The 19,786-nt window shown below is 39.2% G+C and overlaps 4 protein-coding genes across 5 annotated transcripts in view; 2 read left to right on the forward strand and 2 right to left on the reverse strand.

Annotated features, from left to right (window-relative positions):
• Window positions 1–7,467, reverse strand: part of Pde6 (phosphodiesterase 6) — a 67,169-nt gene extending 59,702 nt beyond the window's left edge. Inside the window, exon 1 of one of the 2 annotated variants that reach the window (XM_064693859.1) lies at window positions 6,866–7,467. The gene's annotated coding sequence lies outside the window, so the exon portion shown is untranslated. The remainder of the gene's footprint in view (window positions 1–6,865) is intronic. The other variant, XM_064693860.1, reaches the window with a different exon arrangement.
• A 1,018-nt stretch (window positions 7,468–8,485) lies between these two features.
• Window positions 8,486–9,427, reverse strand: LOC135436294 (uncharacterized). The gene is made up of 4 exons (XM_064693862.1): window positions 9,344–9,427; window positions 9,239–9,277; window positions 9,092–9,180; window positions 8,486–9,024 (listed from the first exon to the last, which is right to left on the reverse strand). Exons 1-4 carry the CDS (start codon window positions 9,401–9,403, stop codon window positions 8,658–8,660), a joined length of 555 nt encoding a protein of 184 aa, XP_064549932.1. The 5' UTR covers window positions 9,404–9,427; the 3' UTR covers window positions 8,486–8,657.
• A 3,082-nt stretch (window positions 9,428–12,509) lies between these two features.
• Window positions 12,510–13,137, forward strand: LOC135437154 (period circadian protein-like). The gene has a single exon (XM_064695017.1). It carries the CDS (start codon window positions 12,601–12,603, stop codon window positions 13,135–13,137), a length of 537 nt encoding a protein of 178 aa, XP_064551087.1. The 5' UTR covers window positions 12,510–12,600.
• A 409-nt stretch (window positions 13,138–13,546) lies between these two features.
• Window positions 13,547–13,900, forward strand: LOC135437155 (integrator complex subunit 5-like protein). Its single transcript, XM_064695018.1, has one exon. The coding sequence runs from the start codon at window positions 13,547–13,549 to the stop codon at window positions 13,898–13,900; it is 354 nt and encodes a 117-aa protein (XP_064551088.1).
• Window positions 13,901–19,786: the final 5,886 nt, after the last annotated feature.

The raw sequence follows: 19,786 nt of genomic DNA on the forward strand, positions 1-19,786 counted from the left end.
TTTTGAGGCTTGTTAGTGCATTTTCATGGCATTGTTGCAGCTGTTTGCAGCGGCAAAAGTTTGCCCGGCAGCTACAGGCAGCGGTACAGCTGCAAAGCCCGCTGAGCTACATGGATTAGTCGTTAAATAAGGGCAGAAGTCAAGTCAAGTCCTGGCATCGCTGGCGTCTAACCTGACAGCAGCTCTGGCATAATTACACGAGCAATGTACACGAGCAATGTACAAGTTGGACTCCGGCAAAAATGTTTATGGCTCTTTTTGCGCACATTTTGTGCGCCTGTTGTTGCCTGTCATGACTAGGCCGTAACTAAATGCCAGCAGATGACAAAGGACATGTATGTTCCCATGCCTGGCAGTCTGTCTGTTCGTCTGCCTGTCTGTCTGTCGCTCTGTCTGACTGTCTGACTGTCGTAGAGCTTGCCTGGCAACCTCAAGCACTGGCACTTCAGTCCCACACAATGCCGAACACAAACACGGCACAAAACAAAAGCGCAGCAGCGGCCCTTAAAACAAACAAAATACTCGTGTACACAATATGTGAAGAGGCAACAGCAACACTGGCGGTTAAAGCTAACGAACTAATGTAACATAGATTTTTATATGGCATGAAGAGCAAGAATCGCTGATGACTCGCACAGATACAACAAGTTAGATTGTTGCCGTCGGGTGTAGGCGACTGCCTAATACTCGCTCACATTTCAATTACAGATTTAAGCAGGGGCGTTGCCAAAGTATTTTTGAATATATATTTAAAGGAGTTCATATCTTATATTTATTCATTTGAACCATTTGCCACGCCCTCAGCGCAGTCAAATAATCTTGACGCTTTATCTGGCGTGTGTATATAATTTGGAAAGAATTCGAGAAAACCAATATACTCTTCTACACATTCAGCACGAGTAAAAAAACTCTCCCACATACACAGTAAGATAAGAGCTACGGAAACAGGCATCGCATCTGAGTTGAGCCTGGGCACTTAAGCAGCCGGCAGAGCAACAGCAACAGCCGCGGTTAAGGACGACTGCAGCGGTAGGTGTGGGTGGGGTGTGGGTGATCCTTAGCCGGGGACTGGGTAGCCATGTCTTGAATTGCAAAACCGCAAAATACACACGAGCGACAGACAGTTTGCACACACACACACACAGACAGACACTTAACATATGTCCTTTTTGTCAAATTTGTTGCTGTATGTGTAGGTAATAGCCCAGCTGCACCCATCATAACCATATGGAATTATAGTTACCTTATATGCATAGTTATCATATAAAATGTGTTGGAGTTTTTTTTTCTATAGTGGAAAGAACATTGTGTGCAAAGTAAATCTGTTTGTCAGCGCTTTTAAGAACTAGCTTAGCATGCCTGCTATTGTAACATCAAATAGAAAGGTGCTGCCGCAGCTAGTCAATTCCCATTGGGTCGGCTAGATTAAAGGGCAGGTAAAATGTGTAGGGTGTCTACGCTACCTACCTTGCCTATATATTTATATACATATATAGTTACATTTATACATAAAATATTCATGCATTCATGAGCACTTATTTATAAAGTAAGTACTTCTCACGCGCAATGGCCACACACACACACACAAAGACACCTGTATACATACATATATATGTATATATGTATATACACACTCACATCAAGTCGCATAACAGTTACTAAAAGCCGGAAATTTCCATGCTGCGACTTTTGTGTAGGTTCCCTTCTCCCTGCGAGCGTAAAAATTTGCTTACATTTCACAAAATTTCCACAAACTCAGATTTTGCTGAATTTTCTTCTTCATATTTTCATTTGTTGGTTAAAAGTTTTCCCAGTTTGCCGATCTGCAGTTTGCCAAATTGCCCGTAAGTTTTTTTCAACATAAAAAAACAAGTTCTAAAAATGTTGAAAATAAATAAAACTAGATTGCAAAAAGAGCTGAGCACTTGGCATGTTAAAAGAGTTAAAGGTGTCGACTTTAATATAAAATCTGCTCATTAAACTCTTCCAGCCCAGCTTAAGCCAAAAAAAGAACTTAAATTAAAGAATTTTAGAGGCTGCCCTTAAGCTTTTTTATGCTTGATAAGCATAAGCTTGTTTAAATAAAAAACAAGCGAAGAAATGTTAAAGGAGATCAAAATACTTCAGTACCCGCCGAATTTGTTGGCTCATTAATAAGCAAAACTTCAACTCCTTCAAATAAAACACAAAATTAAAGTTTTATAAAAGCCAAAATGAGCTTTTCGAGTTTGGGTGAATGAGTGGAAAAGTTTTGACAGCTGCGCCAAGCAGTCAAGCTTTAAGTTCTTAATAAACTGGGCAGCATGTTTAAAGCCCTTGCCCCTGTGACTGCAGTTGGACTAGAGAGGCTTGCAGCAGATGTAATTAGAAACAAACAAATCCGGTTAGTTGTAATGGGATTAAAAAAGAGGGTCAAACTTTAAAACTGTCAACCCTCACAGAATCTAACTAAATGTAACTGCATAAAAGTTTGAAATTGTTGGCAAATTAAATTGCGCTTGGATTCACAAAACAAGCAAAAATTAAATTATGTCAAATAAATTGAAATCTTTTTGTGCATCTCATTTTAATAAAAAATAAAAAAAAAACAGTGGAACGGGCAGTGCACAAATCAAATTATGTTAATTAAACGCACACAACAAAACCGAGCTGAAATTGTTGGCCAAGTGGCAGGATTTTTTGTTGCCGCACAATTTAACAAACAGAGCGGGGAAAGGGCGAGTGGGGCAAGTGGTCAGGGGTTGGCCAGGTAAATGTTATATATATATTTTGCAAGACTTGAGCCGGGCAGAAAAGGCAATCCTTTCGCTTAAGCTTACTGGCGACATTAACTGGCCAGCAGGACGATAAGGACGACGGCAGTAAAAACAAAAGCGCAGACGTCGTTGCTTCAACTCACAAATTGTCGCAAATTAACTCAATGAGTGGCTCTTGTACGACACTTCTTCTGAAATAATTCAATTATGGAGCCAAATTGCCGACTACGACAGATGGTCGAGGGTAGGTCGCAGGGAAATGTGTGAAATGTGGCTATACAACTTTTCATGTCGTTCTTTTTGGCCGTTAAACAGTGTTATCTAACTTTGGCTTCGATCAAAAGAAGTTCACACACTTGCCTCGCCATATTCATTGCTCGGGCGTCACACGCCGCGTATACGTAATGTAATTGCCAGTTATTGTCATAAAAGTGCAGTAGATGGGCAGAAAGAAAATGTAATTACGTGACATGTCCACGTGGCACTGACGCCCATCGATGATTATATAATCGATATAAAAACAGACAACAATTGCCGTTGCCTACGTTGGCTCCGCATGCAAAACCCGACCAAAGGCTTTCAATTGTTGCCAGTCGATGTCGATTTTTGCTTTCGCACACAGTCGCCAAGACAAGGGTCAACTTTGTGGCCAAATTACCAAGCAAAAACCCCAGCGACCAAAATAAATGTTTGCCACTAAAAATAGCGCAAAGGAATAATCAGCGAAACCAACGACCAACAAAAAAAAAATACAACGAAATGCGGTCAGGATATGTGTGCAAAAAGGGAGGGTTATCGTAGGAAAAAGAAACCGTGCTGCAAAAAATTTATGTGTTGCACGGCGAAGCGCAAACGAGCGCAGAGAATAGGTTTTCTTGCAAGCATCATTTGGCAAAGCTCATTGAAAACAACAAATTCCGAAATTATGTAAAGCCATTTTCGTTTTTTAACTACACATTTAAGCACTCTATCAAACTTGAAGAAGCTTTCGTATCATCAGCATAATTCTTACGAAATGCATAAATAGTCTAGGTATATATAGTCGAGCGGCTTATCCACTTCAATAGTTATTATCCCGTTAAGGGAATCAGAATAAAAAAAAACCTCAAGTGGTGGCCAAGTCAAAGGCAACAACTAGAAGCCAGTCGGGGCCTGTACACAAAAGCGCAAAGCCAAGAAAATGTGGCAGCAGCTCTATCGACAGGATTGGCGAGAAAAGCACGGCTAAAAATGGGGTAAGATGGATAAGCGCCACACAAAACGGGCAAAGATGAAGTTTTTCGCGTTGCTCTCAGTGGCGTCTCCGAGCCAAATGGAATAACACGAAACTTAAAAGTAAAAAATAAAATAAAATGCCAAAAAAAAACACAAAAATGTGGCAACTAAAAGTCAGACTGCGTCTCCTGCGGAACGGCAAGCGAACAGCGAGCAGGTTGTTTCCCTGGCCAAGGATTCTCCGCGGCAATGGCGACAGCGGCTGCCTTTCATAATATCCCTCAACTGTTGTATGCCACTCAGCAAAGTTTTTTTTTCGAATCTCGGGTCAATATTAATAGCTTCTGTGCTCTGGCTTGAAATGCATTTTTTTTTAAACATATTTATGAGCAATATTTGATGGCAGCGATTGCTTGTTAAATGAGGTACACGGCGCGTATACGCAACCTGCTAAACATTTTAGTTTTAACTTAGCTTTTAAATATGATCGCCAGCTTTGACAGCCAGCTTCACTAGTTTCGTGATTATCTTTTGCATTTTTCCGATTAAGTAAATCTTGTAGCTCATATTTACTTATTTTTACCACATCTTTTTTTAAATAGTTCGACATAATAGTAAGACCTAATCAGCAAAATTTTTAGTAAGACGGAAACCTATGAATTTAAGTGTGTATTTTTTTGTTACGGTTTTGAAAATATTTAAAAATCCAGGATTCGATTATAGTTTTAAATATATAATATAGGAAAAACCAAGGCTTGAACCGAAACCTGGGTCCATGGATTTCGGAAATTAGGTTCTCGAACGGAACCTGGCTGCGAGGTGTAGGTGCGTACCGTTAATCAATTTACCGACCATTTAGTCAAAAGGCCATTTCAGTCTTTTTTACCCTAAATTAATTATTTTATCGTTCTTGAAGCTTTTAAAAGAGCGCCTTAAGCAAAAAAGCGAGCCAAAAGCACAACGGACAATGCAATTAAATAGACATGAAAATATGTTAGGCAACAATTTGGTAAGACGACAGCAAATTAGCGGCAATTTGATCAACATGCGTGAAAGCTAACTGAATCAATAAACCAAAAGAAAATACTTCAAGGTCAATCAAAATTGGGTGGCTTTCAGCCGTGGCGTTTTAATAAATGAATTGCTGATTAAATGAAGTTGGCAAAAGCAGCCGAAAAGGAAATGAAACAAAAAATTGGGCCAAATGGCCGCACACTGCCAAAAATCGAGAGCAAGCAATGCGTAAGAAATTGTGGAACAAAATAAAATTGCGTAAATGTGTCTGACAGAGGGACGCTGTAGGCCGATGGGCACAGGCTGCGCACGGTGTGTGCCATAAAATCAGAAGCAAGGCAAGGTTAAACCAAGCAAAAGCCTGTCACAGATGAGAATGCGACTAGCGAAATGTGCGCAGAGACACCATTTTATGGCCGATGATGGAACCGCGGCAGAAGAGGCGCGGCGAGGCGCGGCGAGGCGGGGCGAGGCGAGTGGGCAATGAGGGCGACGCAGGCAGAGCAAACGCTAGTCAGGCCAAACGGCGCTGATGAGAATGAAGGAACAATAACAAAAACAAATATCCGCCTGCGGGCCGCACAAAGCCAATGAACGACTGTCCAGCTCTCTGCTAAGTAGAGGAATAGGACGGGCGACCAACATAACATACATGCACGTATGTATGTATGTGTGTACATTTATATGGCGAGTTAGGAGGAACGGCGGCAAACGACAGAAACACGCGCCGGCTTCTACGAATGAGTATAAAACGCATATACGAATGAGTAAAAAAGGAATCGAATTGGACCACTTAAGCCGCGCACAATAGCGGACCAAACCTATGGGAAAAGTTGAGAAGTGTAGCAAGAAAGCACCTTTTATAGCCTACGGCTGAACCTAATACACTTAGCAAAGTGTAGGTGCCTAGACCCTTACTGAACAAAGTTATATATGTTTAACTTTAAAATTGAGTTAATGCTATAGCAAAGTAAGGTTCATAATCTAGGCGATCTTAATTTAAGGTGTAGGCTCTCAAACCAATTTTTTAAGACCCTTAAAATGAGGGGATTAGGGATTAAACATAAGTGACCCAAACGGTTCTCGACCAATTTGTTGCTCTCCATAAAAACATAAGTAATATGGGAATTAAATGAAGTCTAATGCAAACAAAAAAATTACAAATAGCTCCTAAATAGGTCAACAAGTTATATTACGCCTAAAAATCCTTAAAAAATAAAGTGAAAACAGAAAAAAACCAAAATGATTTTAAGAGATCTGTTGTTTGTCCAGACAGATGTGCTTGACATGGGGCAACGTTCTGTACATAAAACAAAAACAAAAATAAAAAACTTAATGGATTTGACTAACGGACCGACTTGACTCACCGTCGACCTGGGGAGGGGGGTTGGACCGTTTGGCGGGTCTCCAAAAGGGCAACAAGAAAATTGCCGCGAGCCAGAGACAAAAAAAAAATGAAGCGAAAAAAAGAAACTGTGTGAAAACAATTTTAAAAAGTAATTTACGTGTTCGCCAGAAAAAAAAGAGTCGCCGCGTTTTATTTATATTTATGAAATTTGAGGCGAAAAAGTTGTTCAAAAGTAAAGTGCTTTTAGGCACCATCCCCAGCCCCAGCCCCTCGCCAATACAACGCATTTGCATTCAAGGGTAAAAATATTGTAATTTTCTCATCGGGGGTTTTGCTTTGCTTTGGTCCACTAATTCGTGTGACTGTTGGTAAGTCTGTGTGTGTTTTATTTTTTGTTTTCTTGTTTGTATTTATGTTTGGTCGCTTTGTTTACGCAAAACCACAAACACAGCTAAAGCTACAATTAGACCGACAGCTGAGCTGAGCTGTAGATAAATCCAAACACACCCACATAATAACAAAAGCTACTCACCTATTAAACACATTCACACACACACACACACACATGTGCGTCGACTGCGGCGCTGGCGTCAAAAGCAAATGCACTCACATTTCGCCGCAAATTGCTTTTGCTTTACTTTTCAAGTATTTTTTGACGTCTCTGCCTGACTTTGTTATTGTTTTTTTTTTATTATTTATTATTATTGTTTGTGTTGGTTTTTGTTGCTGTAAGTTATTCTGCCTGCCTGATAACACGAGCGGCGTTTTGGCTGCGGAAATTGCGGGTGAATGTGAATTAGAAAAATGCGACAAATCGCTTTACGCTGCACTTCACAAGCATTTGTTTGTTATTGTTGTTGTTTTTTTTTTTTGTAATATTTCTGAAAACATTAAACTGTTGATTGCGTTCAAACACTAATTCGCTTGCTGTTGCTTTTATTTGTTATTTATATTTGCTATAGATATTATGCAAAACTGTTTGCTCTGCTGTTTTTTACAACCGGCGGCAATTCCGCATACGTAGTGTAGCAGCAGCTTGGGTTCGAGCAGCTGGCGGTGGGTGGACTAGCGCTGTCTGAGAACTGCCCAATTTCCAGTACGACTTTTTCACAGCACGACGACACGTTGAGCACTGAGCGCCGTTTGCCACCAAAAATTCTGTGCGGGTCTTGCTAAATTACATCGTACCCAAATGGGTTCTTTCTTTCTCTTTCTCTCTCTGTCGCTCTCTCTCTCTCTCTCTCTCTCTCTCACTCTCTCATACACATACACTATTGCTGCCTTATAGACGCTTTGGTTCACATACTCTCTTTTTCTCGCTCTCTCTTGCACATGCTTTTGCTCTCTCTCTGAGGCATTCGTGTTCTGCAGCTTATTAGTTCTGAGCGCAGCTATTGTTGTCTTTTCGTTGCTCCAGTTCGCTTTGGCGCCAGACATCAACTGATAGGGCGATGCGTAGCCAGCAGCAGCAGCGACGGCAGCAGCGACAGCAGCAGCGGCAGGCAGCTTCAGCAGCAGCTTCAGCTTTGGCGCTGCCGCTTACGTCGGCGTAGCATGTGCTACGTTTGTTTACTGTTATTTGGCACACGCCGCTGCTCCGATTCGCTCTCATTGTGAAGCGCTCTCCCAGTCTTCTCAGATGGATGTGGGTGGTGGCATTGACTGCAACAGTGCTGCCGAATTGTCAACATTTTGTGCACACACAAAACAACGGAAAAACGATTTAATTCAATTCAATTTTAAATTTTAATTTTAAAACACCCAATTTTAAAACTTGAAACAAATTTTTGTTTAATTTTAAATTAAAATAACTATTATGTTAAAGAAAAAAAAGTTATGTACGTAAGTTATTTTCTCCGTCAATTCAGGCTTTTCAGAAAGACTACTTGCTGGAAGAACTGACAATAAATATGCATATATCAGACCACTGTGCCTCAATGTTAAGAGGGTTCTCTTTGAATGTGTCTCTGGCGCAGGCGCCATTTTTGTGGGCTGGCGGTTAACGGAATTTAAAGGCGCGTAAAAAGTTGTTGCTCTTCCTTAAGAGCAACCGTTAGTCAAGTACCGCGATCTTAATCAAAATCCGTTAAGCCGTATAACTTCGACTCTGACGAATTAAAAATATTAATTATTTGTTTAATTTCGGTTTAGGCAATTTTAGAATATGTTCTAGAGCAAATAGTTTATTATATGGTTAAGAAAATTAACGCTTATTTCTTATGGAAATCATTTTCTATAATCTTAATATGTAGCCTTGAATATAGAGATGCAAAATGTTAAAGCTTTGTCTAAGCTAACATGAATTAATCCATATGTTCAAAGGTCTAGATGAGCTCACTGTCGCTGGTCACATCGACATCCGTTGCCGTGGCTGCCGTGGCTGACGTTGCTTCTTTGCCCTCATTGGCAACCTCGGTGTCCTCGGCATCCGGTTCCTCTTCCTCTTCCACATCCACTTCCGCTTCGCGCACGCCATCCTCGCAGACCGTCAATGGCTTGCGCTCCAGCAGAGGCCGCGGTGTGCGCCCCAGAAATGTGTTGCAGACAGTCACAATGGACTCGCACTCACCGGGAGCATTGCTAACCACGAACACGCAGCTCTGAATGACGTCGTGCGGCGTGTTGTCCATCAGCTGGAACACTATATGCTGCTCCTCGATGTTGCCGTGCGTGACGAGCTTGCCATGCAAACTGCGGTCGACAGCGTCAAAAAATTCTCAATATGTCTGCATAATTTTAATGCCTGCTCAAAACTTACCCCAACGGCACTCCGGTAATTTTCATTTGCAGCTCGGCATATTTCGAAAGTACATACCCAAAGCGTTCCTTGGCATCGCTATATTCCATCTGCAAGTGGGATGAATGCAAAAAGTAGAACCGAATGCAAATTAAGCTGCGCACTTACGTCCTCAATGCAGTGGTTGGGTGGAATACAAATCGATAGCTGCACAAGTTACTCAATAAATTATATTATATTAAATTAAATTATAGTCGCTGTAGAAATAATCACCGTTTGCCGTGCAAGCAGCACGAGAATCGAGTACAAATAAATATTTCCAGTATAGTCCATGGCTGAACCGCTCAGAGATCGGCTCCAACTTGTAATGGTCGCAGTTTTCCTATTTAAATTAAACCGCGTAAGCGATCCTAACAGCTTGCGTTTGTGTAACGACGCTATAGCGATCAGCTTTTGTCTGTCACGGTCAGCTGTGAATGATTCTGCCGCTGCTATAAACCGCCTGCGTGCACGTTGGCAGCGCAGCTATCTTCAATCTAATCCGGGAAAGAAAAAAGCTCTGAGACCCTATATAAGCCTGTAGGTCCCGGATATAACCCTTCTTGTCAAAAATTACTTTACCATCGAAGGTCTGGCTACGGCGGTTCGGACATAGCCCCACCAAAATATTAAACTAAAAGCAACAAGTTCGGGCATCAGTCGTTTAATTCGTTTAATTTAAATTTCAACTAAATTGAACCAAAAACAAAAAAATAAAAAGAAAAACCCTAAAAGTAACCGATTGGCGAAATAAATTTTTGTTCGTTTGATGATAACCTTTCGCTACGCCACCCGGCCACCAGCACCTCACCGGCATATATTTCTTTGTGCCAAGATCTGGTCACAGTTTAACCAGTTCTTGCCTGCCTGCCGAAAGTAATTTTTGGAGGAATCAATCTTGCCGCCGCCGTCTCTGACATAAAAACCCACTTATTTTGAGGCAACCGCCACGTGTGCCCATTGGACGGCACTGTAATTTCTTGGGACGGCAATGTCATTACTGCCCCCATTAAATAGACGTCAGCCTCAACTGCGGATCAGCTGCCATTTCCTTGCTCATGCCAGCAAGAAAGGGCAGGCGCCGTTTCCACAGTCTGGAATCCGGAAGAGGGAGTAGCCTTTTGGGCCCCATTGACGCGCCGCTGATCAGAAGCCCAGATGACATCGCCCATTAAGTTGGCCGGAGCGTGCAGATGCGTGAAAATTGCTGTTAAATGTTTTTAGTAATAAACTAGTTAATTAAATCTTGTGAGAGACTTCCAAAAGTTTGCGCAAAGTGCATTTAGTAGGGCCCTCTAAAAACCTCGTGCAAGTGCAGTGAAAAAAAAACAAAATTTACATCTATATGTATATCTTTATATATATAGAAAGAATTAATAGTGTAAATTTATCCCCCTTCTTGTTGGGGTAGAGTCCAAAGTCATTTCTGAATTTTTTTTATATTTTTTTTAATTTTTCCCACTTAATTTCGGAGAGTATCTTTTAAGTACTCACAATTTAAAAATTCTCCTGTGCCATAATAAATAATCAAAACAATTTAAAGCCCCACAGAAGACAAAAGAAATCAAATGAAAGAAAAAAAAAAATAAAATTTGCTGCAAACTCTCCGCTGGAAGGCCTTTCATCGAGGAATACATGTAAGTCTGTACCTTTTGTTTTGATTATATTTTCTTATTTTGGCACAGATAAGCACAGCCAAGCTGACATGCGCACCTGCTGAGCTTTTTACGACTTTCTGTTTCGCATTACGCTTTAGCTCCGATCAATATGTTTATGGCCGTGTCAGTCTGGTGAAGGCTTATCATCTTTGATTCTACCTACACCCCGCTCAAATATTAGCTGAAACAGAAGCAACATAAAAGAAAAGATTTCTAACGGAATCAAATATATGTACACAAATATGTATAATTGTATTCGCTGATCAGCTGGTTGCGCTGCGCTCCGATTTGCCCATGCGCTTCGAGCTTAACCTTCTGTTGCCCATATTTTTTTTCGACCATATAATTAACCATCAACTACAACGATCTTGACTCTATTATAATACATTTTTTTTTCTTTTGCCGATATCACTTTAATTCAATTTACTATTGTCATTCCTTTTCATTGCCTAGCCTTATTCTATAATTATTAAATGCACTTTAGCGAAATTTTGAGATTTATTTTTTTAATTTTGCGCAATAAGAAAAAATATCAACTGAATAGTTTATGAAATGAATTATTTTTTTAAGAATTTTTGAGCCATTGTAAAAATATTAACTGACTAGTTTTAGTTACTGAATTATTGTTGAATCATTAATGCCACTTGTCCTAAGATACAGATTATCTAACTGAAGGATTAAATTTCATTGAATAATGCTTTTGTTTATAATAAATATTAATTACGGATTTTGAATATGAATTGCTAAGTTTTCTTTCCTGGTGACATGGTGATATAATGTCGTAGAAGAATGTTTTTTTTGGGATCTTCAAAACCTTAAACGCTGAAGATCATGGCTGGGAGGGTATCGAACGCGAGAGTCAGCTTACATCCAAGACTTCGCCTCTACGGAATATATGTGCCCTAATGAAAGCTATCACCATTCTATTGGCACTTTTAGTGCTCGTTAAGTTATGCCTGTTTGAGATTTTGTTTCTTCGGAGTATCGGTCTTCAATTTAGATTCTGTAGGGATCCTAAAATAAAATTGTGTATGCAGGTCGAGACATGGCAAAAAGAACCCCCCCACCCGAAAGAGCTAGGGAGCAAGAGGATCCCGCCCTGCCATGCTAACTCAACCACGAGGAGCCACGGTGAATACTTCCCGAATTATTTTGTGAAGATTGGCTGCCAACCGCCGTCACCGTTGCTACCCGATATGTATTGCTAGAGTAGCTTCACCACAGTACATGCTACAAACTCCAACTGAATGGAATCAAATAGGCCACTGGCATTGTCTCTGCTTTGCTCTGAAAATGCAGGTGACGTCATAATAATTAAAACTATATGGAGATACAAAAGCTCATTCATTGGAAACTCTCACGGTAAATTACAAAGTTAATTGGCGAGAAAGAGAATATTTTTTATTTGATTTTTAAGTTATACAAATTTGTATGCCTGGAGGAAAACATTTGAAAAACTTAAAGAAAAAAACACCAGTAAATGTAATGTACAAATCTGTTAAAAGTAATCCTTTCAGATACTTTTACCCTAAGTTTATCAATGCGAACTAATTAACAAATGCTCAAGGCCCACTTTTTGTTAATTTCTTTATTTATTTGTTTACTTTTGGTTATTCAACTTATTGAAGGTGATCTGTTTGAAAAAGATGCGTATTATTTTACTTGCCTGCAAATCGACCCCTAAATTGAAGAGTTATCAAACTTTAAAGAGTATCTTAAAACAGCTGCGCACATTTGCAAATAATCCATCGATATTTTGGCTATAAAGGCGGCGCGTCGAAGACAATCCATATCAAAATCTTATACGGTTCTCTGAAGCAACTATCCAATAACATGAGAGTCACAACAATTGTCCTGAGCCTTGCCATTTTGGCCAGTTTCCATGTGAGGTACAGCGAGGCGGTGGCCTGCACATCTTTTGATCCCGATTTGCCAGCTGGATGCACCGACTGTGAGGCAGCGGGCAATGAGAACCATGTGGATTGTGTAACCACAACAACAACGACAACAACAGCGGCTACAACAACCGGCACTGGAACAACCGGCACGGGAACAACCGGCACGGGAACAACCGGCACGGGAACAACCGGAACGGGAACAACCGGAACGGGAACAGGTGGCAAAACTGTGCGCGTTAGTAATCTGAGGTACACAAATGTGCGTCGCGTTCGCGCTAATCGCAATGGAAACACCTCAGGCAACAGCACTGGACGCCGCAATGCCAGACGTGCAAACGTGAGTCGTGGAAATGTGCGTCGTGGAAGTGGGCGACGTGGAAATGTGCGACGTGGAAACGTGAAAAGTGGAAACGTGCGACGTGGAAACAAGAATCGCCGCAGTGGAGCCAACGTACGCGTTGTCAGGGGATAATAATTTAGATCAGTTATTTTGTTGCAACAATTTATTACTTAATAAATTAAATATTGTTTTTAATTAAATTCATAGAGCTTTGCAAACATTTTAGATAATCGTAGAGACAAGTGGGTTAAATACACGAATTCTCATAATGGAACTTTTTTTTTTTTATGCAAATGCAAAGTTTAAGTTTTAGCCTTGTTGACAGAGCAAAAATCTTTAAATTTAGCTCTTTTGTTGAGTGTTAGCTGAAGGCCGCACGGGCTTTAATTTCGCCAATTTTTATAATACCATCGGCACAGCTGAACATATTTGCAAATAAGCTAGCAAGGTTTCAATGAAGTGTTTACTATAAAAACCGCTGCTTTCTGGCTGAACGACATCACAAGCTATTTGAGGAATTCCCTAAGAAGTCAGCAGAATCATGAGAACCTTTATAATTGCGCTTGGCTGTGTCATTTTGGCGATGCTGCACATCCGGAGCTGCGATTCGGTCGCCTGCTCATCAACGGTCCTGACCAACTGCACCGACTGCACGGATACAGCCAATGCGAACAATACCGACTGCACCACCACAGCCACGGCAACAACAACAACAACAACAACAACAACAACGGCAAGCTCTGTCGCACTCGGCTCCAACCGGAAGACGGTGCGTATCAGCAATCTGAGGTACACAAATGTGCGTCGCATTCGGGTCAATAATAGTAATACGCGCTCCTCAAGCCGTCGCAACGGAAGCCGCAGAAATCGCAACACACGTGTTTTTGTGGGTTAGATGACAATTATATTATAATTTTATAAATATATTGAAAAATACATGCTTAAAACTGGCATTTATTGAGCTAACTGGATGATCTGGGGCTGGAATTTTGAAATGTACATATATGAGAAACAAGGAGCAGCAGCTAGATTAAATACCCGATACATATATACAGTCCGCAGCAGGACTGTAAGCCACACAAAAGCCACCCAGGCTGGGATATCCCATAAGACAAATTGTTTTTCATACTGAATCACAATCTTCGATCGATCGTTATAATATAGTCGACCACTCGGGCTGGATCTAAAATATGTATTGCCAGCAATAAGATTACGGACCGAGAAGAACTGAGAGAACTGCACTGAAACAGACAAGAGAACTTGTTGAAAGGTGCGTAATCAAGAGGCTCAAAAGAAAATCCATTAAGGACCTCACCCAACCACGATAGAGGAGATGCCCCCGTGACGATTAGGCCTGAGGACCAGGCTTGGGGAAACAATACCTTAAGCTATCTATATTGTTATAAAAATGTGTGTATATACAATATAATACAATTACCAAAGAATAAATAATAATAACAGACGCAGCTAATGATACTACCAAAAACAAAAATAATGCCTACTGCCTTCTTGTAGACTTGAATAACAGTAGTAAAAGTAATTCGTCTTAGTTTTAGAGCAACTGTAAGCCTCAGCCTTATACTAAGCACAGATAAAAGCAAGCGCCCAATGTTAGGCTACATTATATTTCACCAAACACAGCTGCTCGTTTCACAGCGCACAGCTTTTGTCTGTTATAGAAAGTGTTAAGTTTTATGTTAAAATGTTGTGTGTGCTTTTTTTGGGTTGATATTTATAACTATTATAACTATAAATATTTGAAGCACCTATGCATATTTAGCATAATCTCTATATATAAAACTGTCTGTCCTGACTGACTAACTGATTGACTGCTTGACTGATTGACTGCTTGACTGATTGACTGATTGGTGATCAACGAACAGCACAAACCATAAAAGCTAGGTAGTGTATATTTATACTGTTATTTCCTTATGTAATAGATGTGCACTCTAAGATGAAAAACGTTGGTATAAAACTTTTTTGCTTACCCTCCGATCGACCTCAAACGTATTGAACTTCATTTGCGGGGTATTCTACACTTTTCGGAAGCTCCATTTTGTCTAATTGGATTCAAACCTATTTTGAAATCCCTACATAAGAACGGCGGGTTCTTTATTCGATGGTTTTTCAACATATATTCAAATAGACATGGAATTCAAAATGTTTGACACATATGAGAATGCTGAAATTTGTATTTGGATTAGATATTTCTGTCATTTGTCTGAATATGTATAAGGATTGATATACATCCAATTAGGTATTATTATTAAGAATATAATGATTATCATTTATATTATGATATCAATCAGGTTGTTAAGCAAAGTAATGTAAAGCCTAAACCTAAGCCCAACCATTCTCAATCATATTAACTTTTAGTATTTGCATATTGAAAATAATAAACTATATTTAATAACTGTTGACGGCACACTCAAATTTTACCATATTCCGTATATTGCCAATTCGTATTAAGAGCCTGGAACTATGCTGTAGTATATGTTGTAGATTATGAAATCCCGGAACGTGTCTATTTTCTAAGTATTCGACTTTTGCTCACTTACACTTTCAATTGGTATCGAAACTGCTGACACTGAAAGTCGTGAAGTGGGAACAACTGATTACATATCAGACGTTAGAATTTGAATAACGTTGTGGAACACTTGTGTACTCATTTCGAACAGATGGATGTAAGTATGGGGAAATCGAGCAGGTAAATAAAATGGCATTTGGGCAAAATGGGTATAAAAAGATGCGTGTGGCCCATGGCAAGACATTCCAAGCAAACCATTTGAATTGAGATGAGGACCCAAACCGTTATCTTGTGCTGCGCCATTCTGGCCATTTGCCTGCTGAAGCGCAGCGACGCGCAATCGAGCACAGATGCTTCGGCAACAACGGTTGCCACCGACACCGCCACCACCACGGTCGCGAGTACGGCCACCACAGTCGCCAGTACGGACACCACAACCGCCAGCTCGGCCACCGCAACCACAACGGCAGCTAGCTCTGGAGCCACCACCACCACCGCGAGCAGCAGTGGCAGCAGTGGCAGTGCTGCCCGGAGGCGTCTGCTGCGTCGCTTAAGGGTCCTGCAGCGCAGACTGTCCCATTGCAGGCGACACTCCGCCCAGCAGAGGCGGGTTCTGCTTTCCAAGATCAAGAGCCTGAATGCAAGCAAACCAACAAGCAACTTTGTCAAGCCCAGCTTTAACAAGCTGTTCGGCTAATCAATTCTATCTGTTCTTTTATTAACTTTAATAAACGTTTATTCATGCATATACCTCATTCTGTTTCGCTGTGAAGAACATTGGGTATTTCCCAATTCATGATCGTAGACTCCAGGAAAAATGTTACAATTCTCACTAAAGGTCTACCTTATACACTAGGTTTTCGTTTAAATACCCTGTATCCATTGTTAATGGATATGGTTGTGTTCATATGTATTTGAAAAACAGTACAAGTCGACTGAGTCTGTCTGCAAGTGTATCTTTCTGTACAAACGCATCGATAATTTGCTCCGTTTCCGTGAAATCACTTTGAGCTATGAGTAGGGGCGTACTCTGCCGGACTGACTATAAATTTTCCCCAACGCTTCGGTGAGTTCACTATCTCTATACCCTTATCAACTTTACATTATATAGCCTATTTCAAAGTTATTTACTTTTTTCATACCTTTTTTCTCCCCCTTATAATAATATAATATAGTTACTTAAGAATAAAATACCTGCATCGTGTGGCTTATGATATTCGGAAATTATTCCTTTATTTTGATTGGGCTTTTAGTTTTTAATTTTGTTGTTCTAATGCATTAAAAACATAGGTTGACTCTCGTTTTGTTTTATAAATTAATAAAGTAATAAATAATAAATTATAGAAAGAGGGGCCACAGCCCGAATGAGAGCAACAAGTCAGGGGTAGAAACTTGGTTTAGGCAAAATATCAGTATAAATGTATAAACTTTAATTCCTGCCTGGCATTATAGAATCCAGTGTGCGGATCGCGGCTTGGAAATCATCCACATAAACTGGCTAGGTGTCTTCTAAAGAAACGTAGAAACGTAGAGATTACGGAGGTCTCATCCAATCGTTACTCAGATGGTTATATAACCAAACTATTTTTGTAAATCTTATAAGTTTCCCCAATAACAGTTACAATAAAAATAAAATACATTAATAAATAAATTTAATATGCAATAAGAATGAATTTCTAAGAGCATTTAAGCAAATTACATTCAATTTGGAGCAGCAAAAGGTTCGACAATTTTTTGGCGCAACAATCTCGACAAAGCATTTATTTAATAAACCTTTAAATATTTTATTTCAGTTTTTTTATGATATTTTTATGCTATCTACAAATTGTTAAATAAATGTAATATAAAACAAGGCTACGTCTAAACGATCGATTGGCATTTAGTTTGTAATTTATAATTGTTTAGCACAAACATAAATATATATTAAAACAGTAACATAACAATTCTTAAGCCAATTGCTTCGGAGATCATTGCAAACTAGGACAACATATGGAATGCTTTTAATAATTTAACTTTTTGTAGATTTGTATAAATATGACAAGTATTATAAATTATAATATAAGCATAACTAACACAGCATAAAGAAAATATACGCTTGGTCGGGCTACATTGTTGTTCATCTTTAAAGTGGTTCTATGCAAATTATAATAATAGAAAAGCTGAAATTTTAGTAACTCACTCGGCGCTGGGATTCTCCTCATCTTCATCTTCGGGTCAATCGAAACTCGCCTCGAATCCGTTTTTGAGCCAGGGCTGAATATAGATAGATACATTCGCCAGCCATAGCCACTTTATGTTTAACCGAATTGATTTTGCCCACTCTGCGTAATTAAGAAAATTGCATTCATTTACTATATGTTAGTTAAATGGAATGTGGTTTCTCGCACTCACTCACAATGTGTACAGAGCGTTCTTTAAAATGCACTCGGCTTTTATCAGACCCTCGCCCGTGACCTCGGTGACGTTACCAGGCAGCTGAAGGCAGAAGAATCAGTTTACTTTTAAGTAGATGCACATGCTCTACAGTGAAAACTCTGTTGGGTGGACCAACGATCGTCGTGCAAGAAGTCGCATGGGTATGGGCTGATTCATAATGATTGCAGAGAACATGTCCCAGATGTGCAAACGGCAAGTCCGTTGGGCGAGTTTTCACTGTAGTTTTCACTTAGCTTGGCCAAAACAAATGCAAGAGCTAATCCACAAATGAAAACCAATTTGATTGAGTGCATTTTTTCACAAAATTTCTTTCGCCCGAGAGAAAGCACGATTTCCGACAGAATCTCAGACTCTTCGCTGCGGCGACTTTTATAGCTGCTCCAGCGAAGCCGATCTCCAACTGCGCGTGTGAGTAGTTATCTCTCGCCGAGGAAATTGATATGAAAGCCCGAGAGAGAGAGAGCAAAATAAAGCGAGAGAGAGAGAGAGAGAGAGAGCAAGTACGACAATTTAGTCATTTAATATAATCACAAGATGTTTGCCAATTTAGACATCTAGTTTATGTAATGTTGCTTAAAGACTAAAAGGCAAATTTTAAGATCAATTGTTTTGTTTTTTTTATCAATTTTTCTACTTGCATTTGGCTTGAGTTCGAACTTTGAGCCGCTTGAAACGAGTTGTTAATACGAGTATTTGTTTAATGAGAATAGAATCACAACTAATTAGTTGCTCATCTTAAATTTAATGCGTGTAAGTTAATAAGATGATAAATGTAAATTCCGTTCTTTCTTTATCAATCAACATACATAAAAATCCGTTTTTGGGTTAATTTTTATTCATTTGAATTCAAATTTTGGTAAATTACAAATAAAATTATACAATTTGAAAAGAATAATTTAATTCAATTTCAAGTAAAGGTAATTATGTAATAATGTTTAATATAATAATATATTTTTTAATATTATTATAAAATTTGAAATTATTAATTTAGCTTTTCCCGAAGAATAAATCACGAATACACACAACAGCTGGAACATGTTTACTGAGAACCTGTTGGGTGGGAATCGCTAAAAACATTGTCAGAAAATAATGAAAACAATAACACACACTGATTTATCACAGACTTAAAGCTTAATCAAAAAAACGTGTACTTTATGACGGCTAAATATAAAAAAATATAATAAATTCCAAACATTTCAGATTGTTGATGCAGCAAACACAACTTGGGTTCAGATGTTTCAACACCGAAAAAGGACGTTTTTAAGCGCAGCAGAAAAAAAAACTAAAAGGAAGCTTATATTCTTAAATATTTTGTATATGTATACATATAATCCAATTCCAAACTTTTTAGTAGCCACATATGATCGTTAAGTTAATAAAATAAATTGAGTTAAAATTATCAACCTTTTTAAATCAACAAAACGAGAAAGTAAGGATATCTTCGGCACGCCGAAGTTTTGATACCCTTTTGCAGACATGTAAGAACGGTGAAGCTCGCAAATTCTGAGTTTGATGAAAATATCTTTGAAAACAGAATATTTCAGAATATATTATAGGTTCAAAGATCGACACGTTCGTACATACGGACGGAAAAAATATAAGAAGAAAGTCTTATCTGCATATATAATTTATTTATGTATATTATGTTTATATTTCCATATATATATTTTATAATTTATGCACTCAACCTGAGGGCATAATATGGTGATAATAAAGCCTACCACTTAAAACAATGTATTTTTAAAAGTTCTCTCAAATTAAAATTCAAACCACATGGGTATTATAAATGAGTTTGTCAGCGGCGAAGAGAACGTCTGG

This window comes from Drosophila montana, unplaced genomic scaffold (genome assembly GCF_035044405.1).
Source record: "Drosophila montana isolate Dmon_TW-CO22-7 unplaced genomic scaffold, ASM3504440v1 contig_3733_1, whole genome shotgun sequence".
Lineage (NCBI taxonomy): Eukaryota > Metazoa > Arthropoda > Insecta > Diptera > Drosophilidae > Drosophila > Drosophila montana.